At 37.0% G+C, this 25,612-nt stretch overlaps 1 protein-coding gene across 3 annotated transcripts in view; it reads left to right on the top strand.

The window, feature by feature from the left end:
• Positions 1 to 25,163, top strand: part of ncalda (neurocalcin delta a) — a 30,427-nt gene extending 5,264 nt beyond the window's left edge. The window contains exons 2-5 of one of the 3 annotated variants that reach the window (XM_060870101.1): positions 2,630 to 2,697; positions 19,629 to 20,030; positions 21,367 to 21,472; positions 22,497 to 25,163. In XM_060870101.1, the coding sequence (XP_060726084.1) occupies positions 19,653 to 20,030; positions 21,367 to 21,472; positions 22,497 to 22,594 (582 nt within the window). In that variant the 5' untranslated portion in view covers positions 2,630 to 2,697; positions 19,629 to 19,652 and the 3' untranslated portion in view covers positions 22,595 to 25,163. Of the gene's footprint in view, positions 1 to 2,629; positions 2,702 to 6,808; positions 7,021 to 19,628; positions 20,031 to 21,366; positions 21,473 to 22,496 lie in introns of those variants that run through there. The other 2 variants (XM_060870102.1, XM_060870103.1) reach the window with 2 other exon arrangements.
• Positions 25,164 to 25,612: the final 449 nt, after the last annotated feature.

Genomic DNA, 25,612 nt, shown 5'->3' with positions numbered 1-25,612 from the left:
GTTGGCCGAATGTAACCACAGATTCATGATGCGTCACTAAGCCATTCATTGTTTCGGATTCATGAGCAGCCAGTCTTCATGGAGAGGTGTGAAATGTTGCACACAGTTTGCCTCAACAGAAAAACCACAGCTAGAGCAAACACATTAAAGCCTCCATATGAAATGAGATGGGAGGTTTTTTTTGTCTGAGTGGGTTGAGAATCGTGACCGCAGGTTCTCTCGTGAGAAAGCACAAGTAGGTGTGCTGTATCTCCCCCTCAAATGCGGACACACACCTGCTTGCAGCTTATCTTCTGCATGCTGTATTTTGTGCATTTAGGCAGAAACCCACATTAGCACGGCAGGTTTCCATGGAGACGGGTTTGCTGCAGTTATGCTGTCTCTTACCTCATAATGGTGCTGACTATGAAGATTCATTAGTAAAATGATTCTATCTTTGTTGATTAAAATTGAACTTTTTTTTTATTTTATTCTTTACTGCACAGAGAAAAATCATTTTAAAATTTTGGGCCCTTTAAGTCTTGCGTTCCCAGTTATCCATCTAAAACCGATTAAATGAATATTTGGGCCCTGTTAGGACCAGGTATTAACATTCTGTCTCAAGTGGACAGCCTAAAGTACATAGCATTTTAAATGTGGCATTTGGAGTTTTTCTGTGTTTCTCCTCTTTATTATGTCACTCCTCTGCTGCATATACTATCTCGTGTGTTTGTATAGGGTGCTTCAAATATTTCAGTCATATGAAATGGAAGAAATTTCATTGTTCTGTTTATGCATCAGCTTAGCAGTGGAGAACTCTACATTTAAGTGCTACTTTAGTGTCTCTCATTGATTACAGAGAAATTACAGAGGAAATCTCACAGTCAACTGGGGAAAGTGCTCTGACTTGTGAAAGTAGCAGTAAGTACCAAGGCTACATACTGTATGACTATGAACATGGCCATCATGTGGACACACTCAAGACCATAGTCTTTTTAAATCCTGCACACTGTGGCAACAATCAGTGATAGTGGAGGAAATGTATACCACAAATGGCAAGGCCAGTTTTTAATCTGTATAATTTTTTTCTGTTTTTAATGTTATTTTTAGTACTTTTACACAATCCACTGAATGTCTTCCATTGCTTTATTCTATTTTAAATGGGAGCTTCATTAAATACACACTTATTATTTACAAAACCATTTTTTACATCATTGTATTTTATTTTATTTTGTTTGCTTCTCTGTAACAAAAGAACAGCTACTAGAAATGTTTCTTTGTTGCATTACATTATCTACACCATTGTTAGCATTAGTTTAATTTTTTTATTCTGAAATTACACAGTATCAGATTTTATACTTGCACTAACACTTGATATGAAACATCAGTACACCTACAAATTCATACAGTTATCTAATAAGCCAGTCATGTTGCAGCAGTAAAATGCATAAAATCAGACAGATACTGGCTTCATAATATTCACATCAACCAGATCAGATTCAAAGCAGAATGGGGGAAAAAATCCAGTGATTTTGACAGCGGCCTGATTGTTGGTACCAGATGGCTAGTTTAAGTATTTCTGATGTCTTAGGTTTTTCATTCACAACAGTCTCTAGAGTTTACACAGAATAGTGCAAAAAAAAATAAAAATACACTGAGCAGCAGTTCTGCAGATGAAAACACTCTGTAAGTGAGAGAGGTCAGCGGAGAATGCCCAGACTGGTCTGAGCTGACAAAGTCTACAGTAACTTTGATAATTATTCTGTACAATTTGTAGTGAGCAAAAAGCATCTCAGAATGCACAACACATTGCATCTCAAGGCAAATGATCTATATCAGCAGAAGACCATGTGGTGTTCTACTTGACACCTGACTGTAAAAACGTAGCCTGCTCTGATGACTCAATTTCTGCTGAGGCAAAAACATAGTATGAGACATGAACTGCATCAATCTATGGACCCAACCAGTGGGAATTGTTTTCTTGGCACAATTTGACCTGTTAATTCCAATCATCACTTGAATGCTACAGCCAATTTGAGTATTGTTGCTGAGTGTGTGCATTCCTTCATAACCACAATTTAACATCTTTTAATGGCTACATCCAGCATGATAATGCACAATGTCACAAAGTAAAATTCATCTCAAACTGTGATGAGTGGAGGGATCTACAGTGGTCTTTCCAGTCAATGGATCTGAGTCCAGTAGAACACCTTTGGCATGTGGTAGAATGGGAGATATGCATCATCATTGGGCACCAGAAAAAGCTGCAGCACTGTGTGTGATGCAGTTTTGTCAACATGGACCAGAATCTCAAAGGAATGTTTCCAAAATTTTGTGGAATTCATGCCACAAAGGATTGATGCTCAGTACCCAGTATTAGTGTAGTTTTCCTAATATAGTGCTCAGTGTGTTTGTTCAATATGGTCTGGAATAGAAATATAAGGCAATGAGCCAATTCTACATTCAGGGGGCCACAAAATTCCTACTGTAGTGTAATTAGGTCCACATAATCCATGAGTCAAGTGTTACGTTATCTGTGCAGCCTGGCCTTTTGTGCTCCCAGTCCTGTAGGACTGCATTAATGACAAAGCCTTAAAATAACTCTGTTTTGGAGGGCCAAGACTAACAGGCTTCTGCTTCTCCTCTGCAGATTAGCTGGCTCTGGGCTTTTCTCTCACAACAGTGGGGAACATCACAGACGTCCAGCCAACTCTGAAAGTGAGTAAGTGTGGGATTGTGTGCATTTGCTTTTGTGTGTGGTGTATTGATTATACTATTATCGTATATTAACTATATTGAGGTTTCATTATTACATTAAATACACCATTTATTTCCCTTTACTTGAACATTGAAGAGCACTTTTGCCATTCATTTTGTGTTTTGTGACCTGACCTATGACTCAGGAGCAAACTAACAGCAGTGTCTGCTCTTGTTCCCATGACTCACTGGCGAAGGGAGATCTCTGGCCAGAGATTCCCATGCTCTGACATACACTTCGACCCAGATCACTTTCACACGTGTGTGTATGTGTGTGTGCGCAATCCCATATGGCTGCAAATGTTAATGTTTGTATACTGATAATAAAAATGTCAATGAATATGTCATTTAGTTTGTGCCCTGGACAGCATAACTGTGGTAAAGAATACAAGACGTATTGCTAAACACTACCACAAATATATTTGCTCTCAAAATTTCATGGCTGATGGTAAAAAAGATAAATCATTTACAAAACAGTTTTATTCACACAAACTAATTAAATCTAGCAGTACATATGTATATCTTATATTTTTTTAATATATAAATAAATTCCTGGTCTGTACATACATTAATCTGCTTACTACGTGGACCACTGGTAGCTAGGCAACAGCATAGATTCCTCTAAGCTGAGCTGCTACCGTCGTCTGCTCGTAAATGTTACTTAAATAAATACACATACGGCAAAACCAATGCATTTGACATATGAGATGATGTGATTTGTGATGAATGATTATGACATTAGTAGGTCAAATTCTAAATCTGCTATTTGTCTTGTAAGCCACATTTTCCATTTGCAGCCTTTTCAATGGGAATACGCGATGCATATAAATGCCATAACAATTTATTAAGTAGTCAATAAATTATAATGTTCAGAAGACCTTTGCACACTCTGGCACTACCCTGCTCAGACGAATGTGCAAGGCCTGGGCCATTAGTGGTGTGATGATCTAGGTGCATAAATGCTGTGCTGCTTATAAACTCTAGTCTTCCATTTAGGGGTAGAGAATTCACAATGCTTAACAGCACATACAGGTCTGGATTACTGTATCCCAACATAATGATGTAATGGAGGCTTTCAGGTCTAGTCCTTTATTTGATTTCTTTGTTGGGATTCCAGCAAGTGGCATAACCATGTTTATATTCACAACATAGCAGCATCACTTTTGTTTGAAACTATTTATTTCTTGCATTCTGGTGATTTTACTGTAGCCTCTCGATTAGAATGAGATTCCAAGTGAAATATCCAGTTCTGAAATGGCCTTTAAGCAGTAGCAGAATTTTATAAACATTAATTTACACCATTGTGTTAGACTGATAAAGCTTGAACATCTTTAAGAGTGTCTGTTAGGATACCCTTATTTAACGCTTCACTATTTAACAGTACTATGGCAGTTCTGCCGATACAGATGTTGTAAGCAGTGAGAGTTCTGCTGTCTTCTGTTTGTTTTTCTCTATTGACTTTTCAGATTTAAGATCAGTGTTAATTTTCAAAAAATTATCAGAGTCTTCTGGTAGGTACATAAGTGGAATGCACTGTGTTAATTGAGTAGACATACTACTATACCATATCATCATCCTCTGTGTTTGTTCAGACAACTTGATTAACTTTAATATTAACCTCTGGTCACAGTGTCTTTAAGAGGAACTTTTACATTGCGTAAAGAATATAAAATGTCTTACAGTTGTACAGGTGCCTGAGCAGTACAATAAAGTGTACATTGGTTACAGAGGTTATTATTAAATAGACCACCAATGGTTTCACTGTCGAATTAAACCTGCATAGTATCAAGTAGCTGTTTGGATGTTAACACATGTTCTATGGAGTATGCAAGCAACAATACTCTTATTTCAGCTTTTATGATTATTATGATTTCTTTGTTTATAATAGACTTTAATATATTAGGTATTTATTGTGTTTTCAGTATTGTAAAAAGTTGCTTTTCAAAATCTGCAAGGCCAAATGTTTGAAATAGTTCTTCATAAACAGCCAGTTACTGTTTAAAATGTCCTTTAAGTGTATTTCTGGCATGAAAATCGTAACAAAAAATTTTTACTTTGTTCATTGGTTGAGGAGGTATTGGCAACAAGATAATACTATACATTTATCATTTTACTTGGATAATCCCCTTCATATAAAGATCCTGAAGGTTTTTTTTTTACTTGTATATACTTCCACAAGCTCTAAATGTTTCTCCTTTGTGATTTGAGAGTTAAAGGCTCTTCATCAGTGACAGAACCATGCCCTTGAGGACTTGTTTCCTTGACCTTACCCTTTCTCCACAGGCACCCCTTTTTTCTCTGTTTTAAATCCTTAGACCTTTATATTCAGCAGGCATCCAGATGCTAATCAGGCCCCTTGTATAGAAATGCGTTTTTTCATGCTCAATGGACCAGGAGCAAGGTTGGCTCTGTAACGGTGACCCACAGACAATGAAGTATCTCTGTTCCTTTGTGATGTTACAGCACCGTTAGCTAGTAGCTCCTCCAACCAGAGAAGTATGTAAAATATGTATGATGAACAAATACGCCTATAAAGGAGACCACGTATATACTTTTACAATGATGACCTTTAAATTTCAACATTTTCTGAAAATTTATATATAACATGCTATTCGATATGGTCTAATTCTGTAGGTTATTTCTATTTGTACATTTTTGACTATAGTTTATCTCCACACTTATCCATCATCATTGCTCTCGAATGTTTTATTAGTTCCATTTTGTTTATCTGTCTGTCTGTTTCTGTCTGTTCACACATTCCTTAATTAGGCTACACAAGACACTTGTGTTTGTAGATTCAGTGTCACAAGCTTCATGAGTTACTTCATAGGTAAAGACAACAGGAGGGTAAGAAACAATATGCCACTCTTATAATTCTTTAAACTACAATTTGGAGGTCTGAAACTTTTTTCCCCTACTTTTATATATCTTTCTCGCTAATTACGTATTTATGTCTAATCACTCATTTCAAAATTAGGCTACATAAGAGGTCTTGTACAGGAATTTTTACTCTACATCAGTGTTCCATGTCTCTCCTGCTTCTTACCACAGCATATGGAGATAAAGGAGACACAGTTTGAAGATGATGTGATTTATTGACTTGGACCTAATTAATAAAATTTGAATGATTATGATATGAACTCAACTGTGTGGAACAGGGGACACTCGGAACATGGCAGAGAATGATGTTATCATGATGTTAATCAGGTTTAAATTTGAAATATCAGAAATAGCAAGGTTATGTTAAAACCATAAAGAAATTTGATTTATTTCCTGTAACATCAACAAGCAAGTTAGTTAGCTGGATTCTACTAAGACCGAATGAACGCTGACCTTACCCTTGCGTGTAATTACCAATAATGCAGCTTTCTCTGCTGTGATAGCTAATCGATGTGGTGATGCTTCTTGTGTTCATGTGGGGTAGAGGATGAAGGACAAAAAAAACTATACACTTCTTGCATGTCTCCAGTCTATACATGTCTCCAGTCACTGGGAAGATTTACACCGAATGTAATAACCAATGCCAAAAGCAATTAAAAGGGGGGAAGTGAAAGTATGAACCTGTCAGGGGTCAGTGGGGCTGTGTGGGCCCCCTCTGAGGCACTACTGGCTACAACAAAAGAAATTTTTGTAGAAAGGCATCTCTTGAATGGCCGTGGAGTGATTTTAAATGAGGCTGTTGAAGCAAAGCTTCACTAAAAATGTACAGGACAAGTATTGAACATTCAGTTGTGCAGTGTCAATTTATAGAGATATTACCCCAATATTTTGCTTTCTGTTTTTGGCTGCTTCTCTCTCTCTCTCTCTCCTTCTGTCCCTCTCTTTCACGTCCTCTCTCTCTTTCTGTCTCTCTCTTTCACGTTCTCCCTCTCTTTCTGTCTCTCTCTCTCTTAAGCTTTCTCTCCTTCTTTGTATGCATGTGTGTTTTTTGGTGAATCTTTTTTCCACAGTCTCTGAAGGAGATTGACCTATTGAAATAGCTGCACAGCCATGTCTCTGTTGCCAGGGCAACGAAGGCTCACTTCTGCTTTTGATGAGACCATGTGACTGGAGTTTGCGTCACGAGGGGAGGAACTCAGTCCGAGTTTGCTTTTTCATTCGGCTACTTGCAGCTTTGTAGAGTCTTGGAGTTGTTGAGTTTGACGAGGCTGATCTATGAACTGTTTGCTGCCTACTCAGTCCTGCTGGGTTTGTATAGCTGTCTGTTGCTGTCTGCATTTGAGACTCAGGGAACATTTGCGAGGTTATGGACTTCTAAGGACTTGTTTTGACTAAAAAGAAGAGGTATGTCTCTTCTGTGCTATTAGCCAAGTATCATTAGTGCATCTCTTTTGCATGTATTGCTAGCAGAACAGATAGATTACCACTTTCTGTTTTTTTCAGTCACACATACATTCAGTTTTCAGTTTTCCCTGATCACCTTCCCTCACCATCCACCCTGCTTTTCTCTCTTTTCCTTTATTTACTGCAAACACAATTACACTTATTCTATTTCCTGATTATTTTCTCTTCCAGTCTCATTCTTTCACATACTCAGCCACCTACATTTTTTTTCTTGCTTTCTCGCTGTGTATCTTTCTCTCGCTCTCTCTCTTCCGGATATGAGGTCAGTATATTCCCAAGAGGCTTGCCTGGTATTTATTCTTATGCTGATGCTGCGATTGGGGGGAACTTGATGAGTGTGGGGGTAGAGGGAAGGAGGGGGATAAAAAAAAAAGATTACGGAATGGATTATGATTGAGATTACATGGATAATGGGTTGTTCTGATATCTTATTCATGCTTGTGTCACACTAAAGGATGGAGGTAAATCATAAGAAAGGGCTAGTGAGAGAGATGGAGAGAAAATGGAGCTAGTTTGATCTCTGAAGTCTTACTGCTCTTCTCTTTTCCCTTATCGCTTCTAATTTCCTTAACATTTCCCCTCCTACTCCTTCACTGCTTTCATCTCTCCCACTCCTCATCTGCTAAAGTGGTGTTTTTGTGTGCAGGTCTTCAGCATTTAGCAGAGCAGCTGTGCCTCTTCTGCCTGCCAGAATAGCTTTGGAATTATTTAGCTTTTTAGATGTAGCTTAAATTTTTTTTCCAGACATTTGTCAGTGGGGCTCAGTCTATATTCTACCAAGGCAGGCCTACAGAAAATATAGTACTCTATAGCTTATGAAATCATATTGTAAAAGTAATTTATTATGATTGTGTGCCTTTAGATGATTGAATGGTGCAAATCAGTGGCGGAAATAAGGCTGTCTCTCTGCTATGGCTGTTATGTCCATTTTTCTCATGCGTACACACACACACTTTCTTTCCTTGCTTTTTTTGAAGGCCTGTTGACAGGCACAGACGCACATTGGAAGCTTCTTGGAAATGAGGATAAGATGCAATACTGGCAGCTACATCAACACAGCCCACACGTGTAGGAGGAGATTAGGCTCTCAGCAACCACTGCTATTGTGTGTTATCAGCCTTGTCTGTTATTACAGACCCAGATTGTGTGCGTGTGTGTGCATCTGTTCTCAAATGTAGAATTATAAAAGTGATAGTTACCCTCAAGTTTTGGACAATAATAAAATTACTATACACCCATCAAAACATGGTAGTGAGTAAGGGTTCTGCCTTCATCATGATTTTTATCCAGAATTTGTACCTCCTGCGGTACACTTCTATGTCCCAATGCGAATGTGAAAGTTTGTACAGTGTACTCTTTACAGAGTAAACAAAGAGCCTGTTAAAATATGCTAACAGTGTAAGATACAAAATACAACATGCACTGAGATGAGAATTTGAAAGATTAACATATGTTAGAGACACATTGTTGTGATATCTGGATCACTCACTCATTTTCTACCGCTTATCCGAACTACCTCGGGTCACGGGGAGCCTGTGCCTATCTCAGGCGTCATCGGGCATCAAGGCAGGATACACCCTGGATGGAGTGCCAACCCATCGCAGGGCACACACATACACTCTCATTCACTCACGCAATCACACACTACAGACAATTTTCCAGAGATGCCAATCAACCTACCATGCATGTCTTTGGACCGGGGGAGGAAACTGGAGTACCCGGAGGAAACCCCCGAGGCACGGGGAGAACATGCAAACTCCACACACAAGGTGGAGGCGGGAATCGAACCCCCAACCCTGGAGGTGTGAGGCAAACATGCTAACCACTAAGCCACTGTGCCCCCCTATCTGGATCACAACAGTTTTAAATATGTTTTAAATATAAGTGGCTCGGTGCCTGCCTGATGTTCGACCTTCTCTGAGCCCCATATAAAGTTGAAATCTAGTTCATATAATAACATTTAGTACCTGAGTTGATTTAGGCAGCCATGGTCAGCATCCATTGTTCAGATCATAATCCCAGGATTAATATTGAGCGCCAGGCGTTGACTGTCTGGAGATTTGCACAGCTCTGTAGATAGTCTTTCTTTTCTTCTATCTAAGTATAATTGACTGAATAAAGTTTATTAATTCTCACTAAGGAATTAACACTGCCAACTGCTACATGTCACAGTTGGTCTTGTGGCATAGAGAAGTGACTTGTAAGTAAAGGTAGCGTGAGGGATACACACACTCTTAAAGTTTATAGTTTAAATGTGACTGTATAGGTGATGTGAGGATTGGCATTAGGGGAGTTCAGTGTACGCATATTCAAGTCCGGTGTGGTGTTGCTGTTTGTGATGCATTTCTTTATACTTCCTTAATATTATATATATGTAAAATATTTCTGAACACCAAACCTTTCATAATTCACAGATGTCCAAATCATTTGTGCCAGGCTTGTTTGTGGAGCTGTGAGGCAGTGCACAGACATAGAGCTGTCAGGGACAGCTGTGTCTGTGTCCCCATTGTAATGTTCTCAATGGCCCAATTGGAGAAGTTCAGAGGTCACTGAGACTTGTCTCAATATGGGTTTGGCTTTGAGAAAAGGGGTCTCAAGTTGTTGCTCACTGCTAGAGGATGATGTGGAGTCTGCAAACAGTATGAAACTGGATAATAAATATGTTCAGCTTATTTCAGTATTGTAACAGAGAAACATTTATTTGCACTACAAATCTGTATTTGTATTAAGGACTCGTATGAAATGCGTTCAAATGTCTCCTCAGCCATAGGAATGGATGTCCATCATCACACAAAAAGCCAGACACAGCTGCTTGTCTTTTGTAATTCTTTAGTTGTGCAGAGTGAATGGCAAGGTAGACACAAAAAGCTCAACATATTTTTCATTTAGTTCATTGAATATTTGTTTTCTGTTTCTTTTACAAATAATTTAGCAACTGTTGTTGCCTCTGCATTTTTATCTCCTTCTCTCACTGGTGTGCTGATGACTATCTGTAGTTTTTTTTTTTTCCATGTAAGAAACGTTTTTGTTACTCCAGCATTCGTCACAGCTCGGCTGCTATCAACAGCATCAAAAAATGGACAACTTTAAAGAAATAGAATTTAATGTTTTCCGACAAACTGTAAATTATTAGACGTTATGGAGGCTTATTATGTTATCAGGTGTTTAATTTTTGCATCCCTATTTGCAGAACAAGAGGTCAGCTAGCAATATCATAATGTGAACAACACAAATGCTGTAAGGCAAAACTGCATAACCTTTAGGCAGGAGGAAGAACACTACAGGATATATCAGGGGTGACTGTGTACATTCTTGGCCACAGGTTTAGAGAGAGAAGCAGGGATTCCACAAGTGATATGACTATTGCACACTACAGTCTCTCAAATCAACAGCAGAAATCACTTCATCGTTCACACTTTACATTGTTGTATAACATCCAAATTTCAATATTATTTACCCTCACATGTCTTCTCAAGAGTAAACTAATTATGTGCACTGTCTGAAAGTCTATTAAACAAAACTCTACAGTTTTTTGTAAGAAAGAGAACATTTTCAGAAAACGTTTCTATTAGATTCAAACTTTTATGTGAAACAATGAAGCCGAACACTTGCACAGCATCTACAGCATGTGGGTATGTTTGTGGAGCATATGGGTATGATTGAAAAGTCACAGATTGGCTTTAAATCTGTAGATGGTGCTGTTCCAATCTGTCTTTCATGTAACAACAGGCACCAGGATGCTAGTCATAGCGAATCGTCTTTACACGTGATAACATTTAACAAAGAATTACTCCTCATATAACAGCGTATCAAATACCTTTATCAGGCATTATTTAACTTCTCACACTGTTTAACAAACACCGTCTGATTCACACCCAGTTTAGACACTGTGGAAAAATTTCAGTCAAAGCAAAATCGTGTGAACTTCGTGCCCAAATCATGTTGTTTAATCCTGGCTATGGTTAGTGCTGGCTGTGACTGAAAAATTGAAGGTACTGGATAAAATGTTTTTGTGGATCTGAGGCACTTGGCCTTATGGATGGACACAGCAGTACTTGAGATTTTGGCAATGTCTTTCAAAAAAAATCAGTTCTAATATAAAAACAACTGTCTGCTAGAATGCAAATTAAAAAAATAAATCAAATATTTTAGGATGCACTATTGATGTGAATTATGGGAACTACCAATCATCTTTCATACACTCCAAGGCTGCTGTCTTTTCTGACATGATGATGTTCTGCTCTCCTGAAGGTTTTATCCTTCACACAGACCTCTCTGAAGCATCCCCTTCTGTAAGAGTTGAGATCAGAAGCTTTAACAACACACTGAGTGGCATTTTATAAAGCTGAAAGCAATATTCTTATTGTCTCACAATCACTGACACTTGCTATATCTAAAAAAGAACAAGCAATTAAATAATGAACAGATGGCCTTGTGGTCAAAGAGACTTTTTAATTTATTGTAGCTGTTCTGACCTCCACATGTGTTATAGTTGTCTCGATTAAACTATGATGCTACAATCACACATACAGTGATTTCATCACTGTAAATCAACAGTCACTCTTCTGTAATGTCGCCAGAAGGCGTTCTTGATATTGGTTGCCATAGTAATAATGGTTCTCGGTGGGTGATGCAACTATCATTCCGCTAAACGACAAATCGTTTTTTTTTGCCAATAAAATGAAACATTTTGCCAGCGTATATATGCATCATATTGTACGGATGAGGAGCGGATCACGTACGTTCTACTGTCATTTTTCTTTCCAACTTCATCACATTGCTGGACATGGCCACATTGCAAATGTCACATGAATTGGACCTTTGCTTTGTAAGAAAAAATAAACTAATTATGCTTAATCTAATGTTTCAAGGACTTTCAGTAATTGTCATTGATCAAATTCTTCTACTTGTAATTCAGTCTGATGTATAAGTATAAAAACAAATTTTCTCCATGAAGAAAAGAACTGATTTAAGTTTTTTCATACATTTATCATACATGGAATGTGTTCAGGTAAGGATGTGCCAGGACGATGTTAGGCTTTGCTGTCTGTTTTTCTGAGCCACTGTGCAACACATGCAAGTGCAAATAAATCAAACTTGTACCTCTTCTTATATAATGCTGCCCAAAAAACAGTAATAAAAAAAATAGACGTTTGTATAAACCCGTTTGTATAAAGATTAGAGATTAGATTGGAATGCAAGCCTCAAACATTTCCTGTTGTACTATCACATTTTCATAGCAGTCTTGGGCAATGTAATTTTAATAAGAAACGCACACACACAATTATAAAGTTAATATAACAGACATATGAACATGGAACTTTGTTAAATCATTAAAAAAAATTCTCACTGTATTTTAGTATTCATGAAAAAATGACAAATATGGAAGTTAAATTAAGAAGCTTATTTATCAGTATTGGCTTTTAGGTTACGTAAGACTTTTAACATTGCCTTCCGGAATAGAATTGGCATTTATCCACAGAATTTGTTCAAATAACCATCAATAGTCGAGTTTGACAGCTATACAGCTGGTTTATATCCCAGTCTCTTAAGTGACATCTGTCTAGTCTGAGTCATCAGCTCTAAAGTTTAGAATTTTACCATGAAATCTTCTCCTGGATTCTCTTAGTCTTTGATTTAGACTAATGAGCCATGTGAATCCCTAGACCAGGCTCAGTTTGTTTGGGGTAATTGCTAGAACATCACTGCTGTAAGGGCATAAGGGGATGAGGAGAAAGAGAAGGAAAAGGACACTGCCCTGTAGCCTTTCCTTCCTCAGTATTTACCACATTTGCATGCAGGTTCGTATTATTCACATTATTCATATCTACTTACAATTAACTCAATAGTAATGTTGATTTACTACTAACACATTTACTTTGTAATCGTTTTTAACACATCTATTTTTATTATGCTCTTGTAAACCTGATTGTTGCGTCATGTGCCACTAGAAATTCTTCATTTTATTGAACGTTATGTTGAAAGGCTAAAGCCAGTAGCAAATCAATAGAACTTCCAGATCTATGGATCATGTAAACATGAATATGCAGATTGGAAATGCCCCAAGTTCTCCTCCCATCCCAGATGGCAGGCTGGCTAACAAAATGATAAGAAACTAGATTGCATTTGTCACACAAGTGACACAAAATGAGATTTCATGCTCTTAAACCTTATTTTGAATCTCCGTGATTTACTCACAAAGCTTATAGTTCATGATTTGTAAATATAAATTAACCGCATTATAACCATTTATACCAGTTTATGCACATTTAAAGCAGTGCAAAACCTCTTGAAGGATAAATGATAATTACCTTGTAAACATTTTTCTGAAACTGAATTGTGGTTTATTAAAGAACCATAGCTATTTTAGCTGTAATTTATTTACTTGTTTATTTACTGATTAATTGATTGCTAGCTGCAACACCAGCTAATGAATGGTCCAGAAAGCTACGTGACATAGAAATAATCAAATTAAATTGTGCTTGAGTACATGACTTCAGCAACAGAAATGGCATGAAAACGACTGTGTAATCATTTGCAGATATGCATATGCATAACAAACTGACTTAACATGATAAAGAGCTGGGTCAAACTTCAGTAGACACAAGCACTAGCAGGAAATAAAAGTGCAATAATAAACTAGTTTAACTGAGACAAGAACCTAAAGTACATAGTTCATGGTTCATGTTTTTCCCTCTCACAGTGTGAGGTTGGGGTGTGGGGCATCTGTTTTAATTGCTACACAATTTTTTTTGTTTTCATATTGTTAAAGGTTTTTGTTTCCATAGCAACATGGCATAAGGGCAACCTCAGATAATTAAACACTAGAGTCTCCTGGGTTTTTACTGAGTTATAAATTAAACCGAGTGGGTTAACGCTTCTGTATTTAAGATGTTGCAGACAAAAAACATTATATGACACTAAGCTGATATTATTATTATTATTATTATTATTATTTGTATACTTAAATTATGTAGTACATGTTGTACTTTGGGACAAATACACTGGAGCAAGGGAACTTTTATCTTCCAGAGTTTTTAAAAGGTGCAGTTAGCAAGATCTGCCAAAAAAAAAAAAAATCATATTATGTCTTAACAGTTAACCAGTTAAATAAAACTGTATTCTGAAAGCCAGTCATTCAAATAAATTAAAACCTTATACAGATTGCCCCTACAGACCTGTCCAGAAATTCTTTGAAAGTATTGATAATTCCAGCTTCGTTGCCTTCATGGTCATGGAAAAGACACTGCTCCTGTTCTCTCTGGCTTTACTGTGCTTCTTGTAATACACTTTAGCTGAGTCCTTGACCTAAGCAATTGTTTCTAGCAAGTTCTACATATTTTCCAGGTTATATATACAAGTAAAAAAAGATTAATTATTGCCCTTTTACTTGGTTGGAACTTGAGAAGGTTATGATGAAGCAATATCACACAAGCAAGTCTGTGCTTATACTGAATATTGGCACAGCTTCAGCTAATCACAGCCATGCTGCTATTCAGTACCGGTTCACAACTGCCAGTATGACGTTTCTCTAATTCAACATTTCTGTAAACAACAAAATAATTTTGTGACATTTCTGCCACAGTAGTTTCATGAAAATTTTTCATTCTTGGTTCATTCACTTTGACTATATATTCACTTTGAGTTTATAATATGATTAGATATTATCAGATCAAAAGCACATGCGTTAGTGCTCAAATTACTAATGTATTTTACTCTCATGCTGGTTCTCTAGTCTCCCATGCTTACCTATCAAATGGAAGCTTTTATTATTAAAATGACTTCAGGTATCTTTTGAACCTTTTTGGGAATCATTATTTATAAATGTTCAGATTGGAGACACGGGTTTAGAAGTCTCGTGACTTGCCCATGGTGAAAGATTCAAGGCGCTAATGATATGAGGGTTTTTTGTCTCTTCTCCAGGCTTTGACCATGATAATGAGAGTAATTGACCAATTTTGGCAGGTGCTTAAGGCTTTCATAAAGCACAGCCTTACTGTTTTACTCTCACATCACTCATGAAATTTCCACTTTCTGTGTGTGAGCAACACATTGAGGTGAACTCTGCTTCACTCAGACTCAATCAGCCCATGAATTGTTCAGAACAGATCACCATGGCAACAGCCTGATGACTCTGACTAGATCTATTACCTGCTCTTTATGGAGAGATGTCTAGAGAAGGAACAGGGCAGTTTTGCCCTGATTTCTGCAGCTTCCAGGCTGTTGTATTCATTCAGATTTCTCTGCTGAATTCACTATCGTCCTGAGACAAGTGGCTTGTCAAAGGATGTGGATTCAAGTATAATCCACTTGGGGGGGTTGGGGGGGTTGGATGCTCAGGTGCATTTGTTAATATAAAAGTTGGTATATTTGTATTTCTATTTGCATTACAATTTTTAGGTTAGTATTTCTCTGACCTTTTAAATGTGCTGTTTATAGAGAGAACCTTTGGAGTATTTTGAATATTTTTATAGAGAAATTAAACACAGCATATCATTTGTGCATATATGTGAGATGTTCAGATATAAAAAGTGACTCATTTTCAGACTTACAATAGCACATAGCTTTCTTCACAGTGGGTAGTGTTTCATGCTTGTTCATGATACATGCGTGCCGTTCCTCCTGAGAAACGTATAATAAAATATGATGCTGTTAGGGCTGTGTCTATTTATGGGGTTCCCATGGTAACATGCATACGCAATGTTAAATTTCAAATGTAGTTGATTTTTTTTTATATACCATTCATGCACCATATGCTTCGATTTAATAATAATGAATTATATAACTAATTAGTGTTCTGGATATATGAATGGAAAAAAATCAAAAACCTTCCCAGATTAATGCAAGTATTAGCCTGAGACAGACGTCAAATTTGAATAATTGCGTTGGTGAACTAAAGTAATAAGTAGTACTTACTAATAAGTACTAGTAATAAGTAGTTTTTCTAAATTCCTTTTGCTCAAATAGTAAAGGGAAAGCTTAAGGCGGACATTGTATTGCAATAATCTGGAGCTTGAGAAGAACAACACTATAGATTCAGAATCATTGATTTTAATCAAAGCTGACAGACATAGTGTCTTTTTGTGAGAATTGTTTATTATGTAAGACTAAAAAAAGTCTCAATTTCAAATGAAAAATTGAAAATGAATATTAGAATGTTCTGAATGATTGTTAAACCGTGTAAGGAATCACACACATTGGCTTATGCTGCGGCTCATTGAGGAATGCAAAGAGGACCAAAAAATATTTTTGTGTAATAATATTGTGATAGTAATATTGTTATTCTGCTCATCACAATTACTTCACTACAATAACAATCTTTATTAATGAATGTCACACACCCTAATGATGTACAGTATTGCTATATTCATTCATTCATTCATTCATTCATCTTCTACCGCTTATCTGAACTACCTCGGGTCACGGGGAGCCTGTGCCTATCTCAGGCGTCATTGGGCATCAAGGCAGGATACACCCTGGACGGAGTGCCAACCCATCGCAGGGCACACACACACACACACACACTCTCATTCACTCACACAATCACACACTAGGGACAGTTTTCCAGAGATGCCAATCAACCTACCATGCATGTCTTTGGACCGGGGGAGGAAACCGGAGTACCCGGAGGAAACCCCCGAGGCACGGGGAGAACATGCAAACTCCACACACACAAGGTGGAGGCGGGAATCGAACCCCAACCCTGGAGGTGTGAGGCAAACGTGCTAACCACTAAGCCACCATGCCCCCCAGTATTGCTATATATTAAATAATATTGAACGGCTGCTAGACAAGTCAGTTCTTGTTTACAATTTAGCCATAATAACTTCTCAACAGCATCTCAATTTCTTGCCATTAATTACACAAAAACACATCTTATCTGCTGTGGAAAGTGTAAACTCAAGAAACTCAAAACTCTTTCCATAAATGTTACATAAACATCTCAACTTCACTTACTCAAATATTGTATATTAGTTATTAATTAACGACCATCTATGTCATCTGCTGCTGTGAAGTGAAAGTCTTAAGGACAAAAGAGATGGCGATCTGCTTATTATTTACTTACCGCTGCTGTGCTAAATAATTTGTTAATCAGCGTATTATTGATTCTCATTGTACCCTTATTTAAACAGCCATGCAGAAGTCATTCATAATGACACAGTGTCAGTGGCTTATATTCTTCTGCTCTGTCTACAACAGTGGCTGTGTTGTAAGTGTGTGTGCACAGACTGAGTGGGTGATAATATATGCTATGAGATAATGAGTAAGACTTCATGCCTCTCACCATGTAAGAGTGAGCAGTAATTTATGTAATCTTCTATTTTAAAACAGGACTGTGTAGCTGAACGCTAGGGAACTGTGTTCCTTATTTATTTATTTATTTTTAATAAATTACTTGCCCTCAAAGAGGTTTTGAGAACAGATCCATTGGGTTAAGCCAGATAAGTTATCTTGGCGGGTGCATCTTTCCAGCTTGAGATAACTGACGTGAACTGAATTTAGATCATTGCATTCTAAATTTGGCTTGCTGTCTATGAGGAGCTTTGCATGTTTCCCAGTGAGTGTGAAGCATTTTGTCCAGATCCCCTAGTTTCCTCCAACAAACATGATTTTGTTTAAATCGGTGAATCTAAATTGCTTTATGATAGACTGACTTCTCATCCAGGCTGTATATCCACTTCATTTCTAGTGTTTCACTTCCACTCTGATCTGATCATTATTAAATGGTTACTGAAGAGTGATGAATGAGCTAACATATTCTCCATATTCTCTAAACCTGCTGGCGTCCTCGTTTTCTGAGGGACTGCAATTTATTAATCAGTTTAATTAGAAAAGGGTGAAATAAGTAGACTTATCAAGATGCAAGTAGCTTCATCTAACTAGATCATGGACCAAAATTCACCCACCACTTGAAACAACATGAATCCTACTGGCAATAAAACTTACACAAGTGATCACTTGAAGTGGATACTACAATTTAACTTGTGTGAGATTGTTACTCTAATATTAGTGTAAGAAATAAATAACTAAGAAATATGATTTGATAATATAGTGGAGAAAAACATTAACTAAAATTTCTGTTGTATAATTACAAGTTATTTGCTAATCAAAAGTTTATTTATATTTTTGTGTCATTTTATCACTTAAGCAAGCAATTTGATCTAACTTTATTGTTGTACTTTGGCACTCGTTTAAAGATTATGTAGGTTTTTAGTACTTTTGCAGGTGACTTTGGATTAATGTTATGATTGGAATACGTCTATTATTCCACTACTGGTTTTATTAAATTGTTAATATTATGTATTAGGTATTAAATGGTTTTAATATTTGAAGCAGATTTTTAGCTTATTATTCAGCAGAATGCGCAAAACCCATAATAATGAATTTTTTTGCTTACCACCACTGTAGACCGAGCCCTCAGTTTTTTGTTTAGGGTTCAGATTCAGTAGCTTTTTGGTAATATTTTGTTTTTGGAGAGGCTACAGCTGCAACTGCTGTTTTCTTAAATCTATACTGTATCTAGCCGGGGGGAACATTTCCTCGCTCTCAGGCAGAATCTTAAGAGCATCTCATTTATGAAGGTAATGACCCACGTAAAAAGCATAGGTCACTTTCTGATGTCTCTTGTAGATGTTTTTCATGTCACTGAACTAGCTGCTTTACTACAGACCTCTCTCTCTCTCTCTCTCTCCCCCTCCCCTCTTTTGCCACACAATATCACTTCGGTAATAGGAATCCAGTCCACTTTGGCCAAATACAATGTTTTTACCACTTCAACCATATTAGTTAGTTATTTCTTCATCATTAGATTGCATCCAAAGCCAAAAAGGTACAGTTTGCTACTGCAGTGAGGCAAGAAATGCTGCTTGCTGTTATGTCTGAGATGTTTTATGGTGCAGTAATGTCTACATAAGGTGTCTGTGTTCTTCAGTGTGTATGAACTAAGCCTGGCTGAAGTTTCATTATTCTAGCTGTGTTATCTGTCATGTTGTAACCTTGTAGTTCAGAACATATCAGTGCACAGAGTATTACATGCTGCCTCTTACTCATGAGACTGATACAGAGTCTGATACAGAACTGCATGTGTTTTTATTCTTGAGCAACAACAGAACTGATGTAGGGGCAGTGGTGGCTCAAGTGGATAAGGCTCTTGGTTGTTAATTGGAAGATCAGGGTTCAAGCCAAATGTTGGGCCCTTGAGCAAGGCCCTTAACCCTCTCTGCTCCAAAGTTGGGATATGTGAAGAAAGAATTTCACTGTGCTGTAATGTATATGTGACAAAATAAAGGGTTCTATATTCTGTGTGTGATGATTTTCACAAAACTTTCATTCAATGCTTTCAGTGAACATGAATATTTAAACCAATATTATTTCAGGTAAATCTTAACGACCCAGAAAGCAATGACATCTTTTCTGGGTCATAAAGATTTACCTGAAAGCATATTATTAATAAATTCCCCAATATGAGTGAATAAATAAAGGAAACCATCTTCCCAAATTGCATTAATTAATGTTTTACTATGTGATTGTCTCTTGTCTTCCCAAAGCTACGTGAAACTTGAAACTCAAGCATGGGGAAGCAGAACAGCAAGCTGCGACCAGAGGTAATGCAGGACCTGCTGGAGAGCACGGATTTTACCGAGCACGAGATCCAGGAGTGGTACAAGGGCTTCTTGCGGGACTGCCCCAGTGGCCATCTATCTATGGACGAGTTCAAGAAGATCTATGGCAACTTCTTTCCTTACGGGGACGCCTCCAAGTTTGCTGAGCACGTGTTCCGCACCTTTGACGCCAATGGCGACGGCACTATAGACTTTAGGGAGTTTATCATCGCGCTCAGCGTCACGTCACGAGGAAAGTTGGAGCAGAAGTTGAAATGGGCTTTTAGCATGTATGACCTGGATGGGAATGGATACATCAGTAAGGCAGAGATGCTGGAAATCGTGCAGGTAGGTGCTTGAACGATTGTGACAAGAATAGCACATTTCTAAAGACAATGTGATGTTTCCTTCAAGCTCCTTCATCATGCTTTTTTACCAGTCTGTTTTTGTCTTCTTTTGGAGTAAGGTCTGGTTGTTATTCATTTGATTATTTAAAGGTAATTTAGCAACAAGTGGCTGCTCAGATTTCTAGGCCTGTGTGGGGATTTGCACATAGTGACACAAATATATTAGACAACTGAATGAAGATCTTGCTTATCTTTATCTGAGATTTGAGTAATGTAGCATTATAAATATCTAAATGAGAATTAATTGGTCTGCGATGATTGAAACTGAAGCTAGTTTGTGCATTTCAGTTAATAAATCTGAATGTAAATTTCCCAGCACACCCCTTACACTAACAACTTAAAATTTGAAGTGTGTTTATGCATGAGGTTAAGGTGTTGGACTACCAATCATATAACCAAAAATAATGGTTATAAGTTCTTAGTGAAGTTTTTACCTGCTCATGAACATAATGCTCAGTCTATTTGGTGTACTGTGTCATTTACTACATTGTCTTCATTTCCATGGAAAGGAAATGGTGGTTATTGTGAGGTCCACACCAGCAGCAGTGCATAGCTATAAAGCACTTTAATTAGAGCCTGTTCTTTTGTTTGGAACAGAGAGATATGTGCCTTAAAAAGCAGAAGAGATGCTTTTGCTATAGGAAGAGACGAGAGCCACATTACTTCATTAAAATATCTTTGTTTATTTTAGTTATTGTATCTTTCAACGACCATGGTGTGTTTTCACTTGAATGTATAAGGGTGTTGAGATTTATTTTTGTCATCGTTTATTTGTTTCTTCTTCTTTCCTCTTCCTAGCAATGTTGCAGCCAAGATAGTCCCATATGGTTACATATTCACACCTTTTCTGTTATTTTAACTCCAAGGGTATATTTTAATATAAAATCTGACAGGCATTTTAAGCACGTTGGACAGTTTTGTAGATGAAAGTCGTCTTTGTGGATTGACACTATGCTACAGTTTGGACCACAGGGATTGTGTTTAAAATACAAATCGTTTATTCTCCATCTTATTACATAACTTCAGAAATTTGACGTGAAGTTTTTGCTTTTATTGCACATGAACAAGTAAACTACTTTTGTGTAGTATTTTAATTTGGCTAGTCTCAATATACAGCTTTATACGCCATCACGCCTGACATCAGGTTTTAACTTCTATAATAAACTGAAAAATGATTAAAGTCCAAAGATATTTTACGTAATGTGTTCATTGTGGTGTTTGTTTGTTTGTTTGTTTGTTTGTTTTTGACATTCTTATGTGCCTTTGGTCCCTTCTAGGCTATTTATAAAATGGTTTCGTCAGTAATGAAGATGCCAGAGGATGAGTCTACACCAGAGAAAAGAACAGAAAAGATCTTTAGACAGATGGACACCAACCGAGATGGTAAAAGTGAACTTTTTTGCTTGCTTGTGTGTTTGTGTCTCTGTGTGTATGTGGATGAACCTCTATGGTTGAACATGCATGGTTTTTGTGACTGCACTACAAAATAAAACTGAAATAGATCAGTAGGCTGTGGAACGCATTTAAGTAGTCCGATGTAATTTCAGTCCCTTGTCATGTGGGAGGACAGAACGCAAGAATACGCTGCAAAAACTAGTAGAAATGAAAGCAGACTGATTCCTCGGTCAATGAACTGTTGTGTTTCCTGCACACATTAAAGCCTTAAGTAAGCCTAAGTTGTGTATATATAAATAATCAGCTTTTTGTGTATATTTAGCAGAATGCTGTAGCCATCTGAAGCTTTTATGGCCATGAAGAGATGCACATGGTCTGCAACAATACTCAAATATGCTGTGGCACTGAAGCAGTGTGGGTATTAACAGGCCCAAAGTTTTAAAAAACAGATTTTTATCTGAGCAACTCAGCAAGCCGCTTCTGTTTATAGATTGTGTGTGTGTGTATATATATATATATATATATATATATATATATATATATATATATATATATATATATATATATATATATATTTTTTTTTTTTTTTTATTGTACCATTCTCAATAAACTCTTACTGACAGTTACAGAAGAATTCAACAATCATGCCATAGTTAAAATCATGATGATCACTTTTTTTCACGTTCAGGTGGTTTATGTGAAAATTGCCCAAAGCTGCTGGCCTGTACGTACATGATTTTATGCACTGTACTGCTGCTACTGGATTTGCTGATAAATGTATATGACAGTAGGTGTACAGATGTTCCTAATAAAGTGCTCAGTGAGTGTGTAATTGCAGGAAGATGCAAGCGTTACTTGCTGCCATCTGCTGGCTGTTACAGCTCACTGCACTGTATTGTTGTTTTTTAAAGGATTGTGATGTTTTTTAGAAACATCATTTTGCCTTTCACGCTCGTAGAAATGTAACCAGAGTAGAATGTATGGTTGACATTATGTTTGTGCCCCTGTTTAGGTAAGCTGTCTCTGGAGGAGTTCATTAAAGGAGCAAAGAGTGACCCTTCTATCGTTCGTCTGTTGCAGTGTGACCCCAGCAGTGCAGGACAGTTCTAGAAGCCGCAACCATCACTTTCTTCTCCTCCATTTTATTTATTAATGGTTTTTATTTCTGTCTTTGATACCATAATACTGGGACATGACTGGGCCTCTTTATATGGGTCTGTATCCCATCAAACTGAACTTCACCAGATCTAGGCACCATGTACACATACAACCCTTTCTCTCTGTCCCTATTTCTCTCTCTCTCACTTACAAACCTCTCTGATCACATACACTTTTACATGGTGTGCTCTCTCTTTGAGGATTTCTGATCTAATTTAGGGGATATTTCTGTGCTCAGTCATGTAACTTGGAGTGCCTGATAGAAGCACATGTTTTATTCATGCGGAATTAGGAGTTTAGATATTTTGGTCAAATAAAATTTGAAGATGAGATGGACAGCTCAATATAATGGAGAAGTGAAGCACTGAAAGAAAAGATTTGGAGGCTTGCTTGTGATTCTTATTTTAATAGGACAGCTTGACCGTACTGTCAAGTATCCAACAGTATTGTTACAAGAAAACACAGCTCTAAATTCTTATGTTTAATTTTTGACCAGCAGTGATTAACACCACATCCTCACCAGATGCCTTTTTACACAATTCAGTACAAGCACCAAACAGATGCAGTTAAATAGATCGGTAGAATAGGTTTTTTATTTTAGAATAGTAGTCATGCAGTACTATACTGTTTTTTATTCCTGACCTACAACATGGTATGGAGTTTAATTTTTGTCCCTAATTTAGTATTGGCATGCCTGAAATGTTCTGGATCATCACTCTGGATATGTACATATTCTTGGCAGAGCCTTACAATTTGGTTTAACCTTTTACTGGGGTGTTAATTCCCAGTAATATTCCAGTATCTACCCATTTTATTATTAGTGTATCAGTGTTATTATTCATGACAGCCAATACTTCAACATAACTGTGCAGTATGTACACTACACTTTCCCCCAAATCCCAATAAACACATATAACTGTTAGAAGTGCACTCATTATTCTCCCTTGTGCTGTATTGCCAGAAGGAAACGAAATGAAGAACTGTGGGACTTTACAATAGTAGGCCTGTATAGTCTGTATATTTTATTTTCCAAATAACGAAACAACAGACTTGCATGCAGAACTGTCAGATGACTATTTTAAGATGCAACATCTTGCTTTTAGTGTTTTCAGTGAAGCATGTTAAATAAGTTTTAGCTGTATATGAAAGAGAAATTTTTGTGTTGTATGCATGCTGGTTTGTGTGTGTATGTGTGTGGCTATAGTGTGTCCTGGTACTGTTTGCTCACACTGGTCTCGGTGGTCTGTTGCCTTGTCTAAGCGAGCTTGTGAGCAGCTGAAACTCTGATGTATATTTTAAATCTAGTATGAACTTTAGGTTGTAGATATGTAGACACTGTGAGCTTACTGACCTGCCACACACACACACGTGCAAATAGTAATGTGTTTCTGTAGATAACTGCTTTATTGTTGTCATGTTGCTTTTTACTGATGATAATGCCTGTGATGCTGAAACCTAATCTAGAAGTAGCTTCTTACTTCTGGAAGAGTATAGAACAAATGGTCAGGGTCCAATTTCCCAAATCAATTCATTCATGAGAAAATAAAAAGTTTCTTATTGAACTTGGTACATTTAGATTAATGTGATGTATTAGCCAGGTGGTTAGACAGCTGGTCTGGAATTTTTGTGGCATAACCTGCCTGTTTCTGATGTCTTCTATTTAACAAAGTGGGATCTGATCTCAGTGACTACATTTCTTCACCATTAATCAGACAAATCAGTAGTTGTTGTTGTGTGTATATACAAATCAATTTTAAAAATTATATATAGTTTTAAAATTAGAAATCCTCTTCACTTCACATGCTTTCAGTGTGCATGATAAACACATTGGAGCTCCAGATGCATTCTGCTGCTGCTGCTGCTGTTTATTGCAAGTTTTGAATGTTATCAGATGCCACTGCAAGTTGTTAAATGCCTTACTGCAGTAATTCTCATATACAGTTCTGGGAACCCCACACACTTTACATTTAAGTGTTTTCCTGCTTTAACACACCTGAATCAGCTCATAAAGGACTATGGTTCAAGTGTATTAGAGCTGTTGCTTCACAAATATGTGCAGAACATGTGGTTCCCACAACTGCAGCTGAGGTCCACTGCCTTGACTTAAGTACTGCTATATATTTCATTTGATAAATGTGCATTCTTTTTCCTTTCTTAAACTGCTGTTTTGTAAAGTTGGGAAATGTTCAAACATCACAACTACTGCAGACATTTACTCCATGGTGTATGCATATGTTTCATTTTGTATTTTTTCTTTTTAAGAATCACATATTTCTATATCACAATTTATATCCTGTGGTTAGGTGCCAAATATACAGAACCAGTATTGTATAAATTTATACTGTACAATTATTTGTCAAACAGAACATTTGTATTTGTTGCAGTATGTTTGTTTTTTGTTTTGTTTTTTGTTGTTTGGTAGATTTTGTATGGTAACCTGTATTTTGTGGCAATGTCAACTTGAGGTATAGACATCTGTTTTAGCTATGCTATAACGCGAAAATTAAATTTAGGAAATGAACACTTGTTCTTTTTTTTGTCTGATAGATTGCTGCACAATGATAATATAGCAATGGCTACAGTAATTTATTTTAAATTGTTCCAAAGAAAGCAACTGACAGTTCATAAGTTATTTAAGAATTGTACAAATCAGTGGATCATGGTTAAAAGCAGCAGGTAAATGAATGAATAATTTGAATGGCAAAAAAGGAAGCAAATCCTTCATTAACCAGAAATAAATAGCTAAAAGCAAATGTTAAGCCATGCAAATCTACCAAGAAAAAAACTGTCGAAAATTGCAGCTTGATTTTCTTTTAATGTAATATGCAAATAATTAAAACTGCTCTCAGTCAATTTGCGTATGGTTACAATAACAGTTATTGGTCAAAGCTGGTTAAAGTGACAGGTCTTAATCTGTAAATGATCACACTGAATAGTTCACTGTTTACTGAGTAAGATTCTGTGGTGAGA

This window comes from Tachysurus vachellii, chromosome 5 (assembly GCF_030014155.1).
Source record: "Tachysurus vachellii isolate PV-2020 chromosome 5, HZAU_Pvac_v1, whole genome shotgun sequence".
In the NCBI taxonomy this organism is placed as follows: Eukaryota; Metazoa; Chordata; class Actinopteri; order Siluriformes; family Bagridae; genus Tachysurus; species Tachysurus vachellii.
This window is presented reverse-complemented; position numbering and strand designations above follow the sequence as displayed.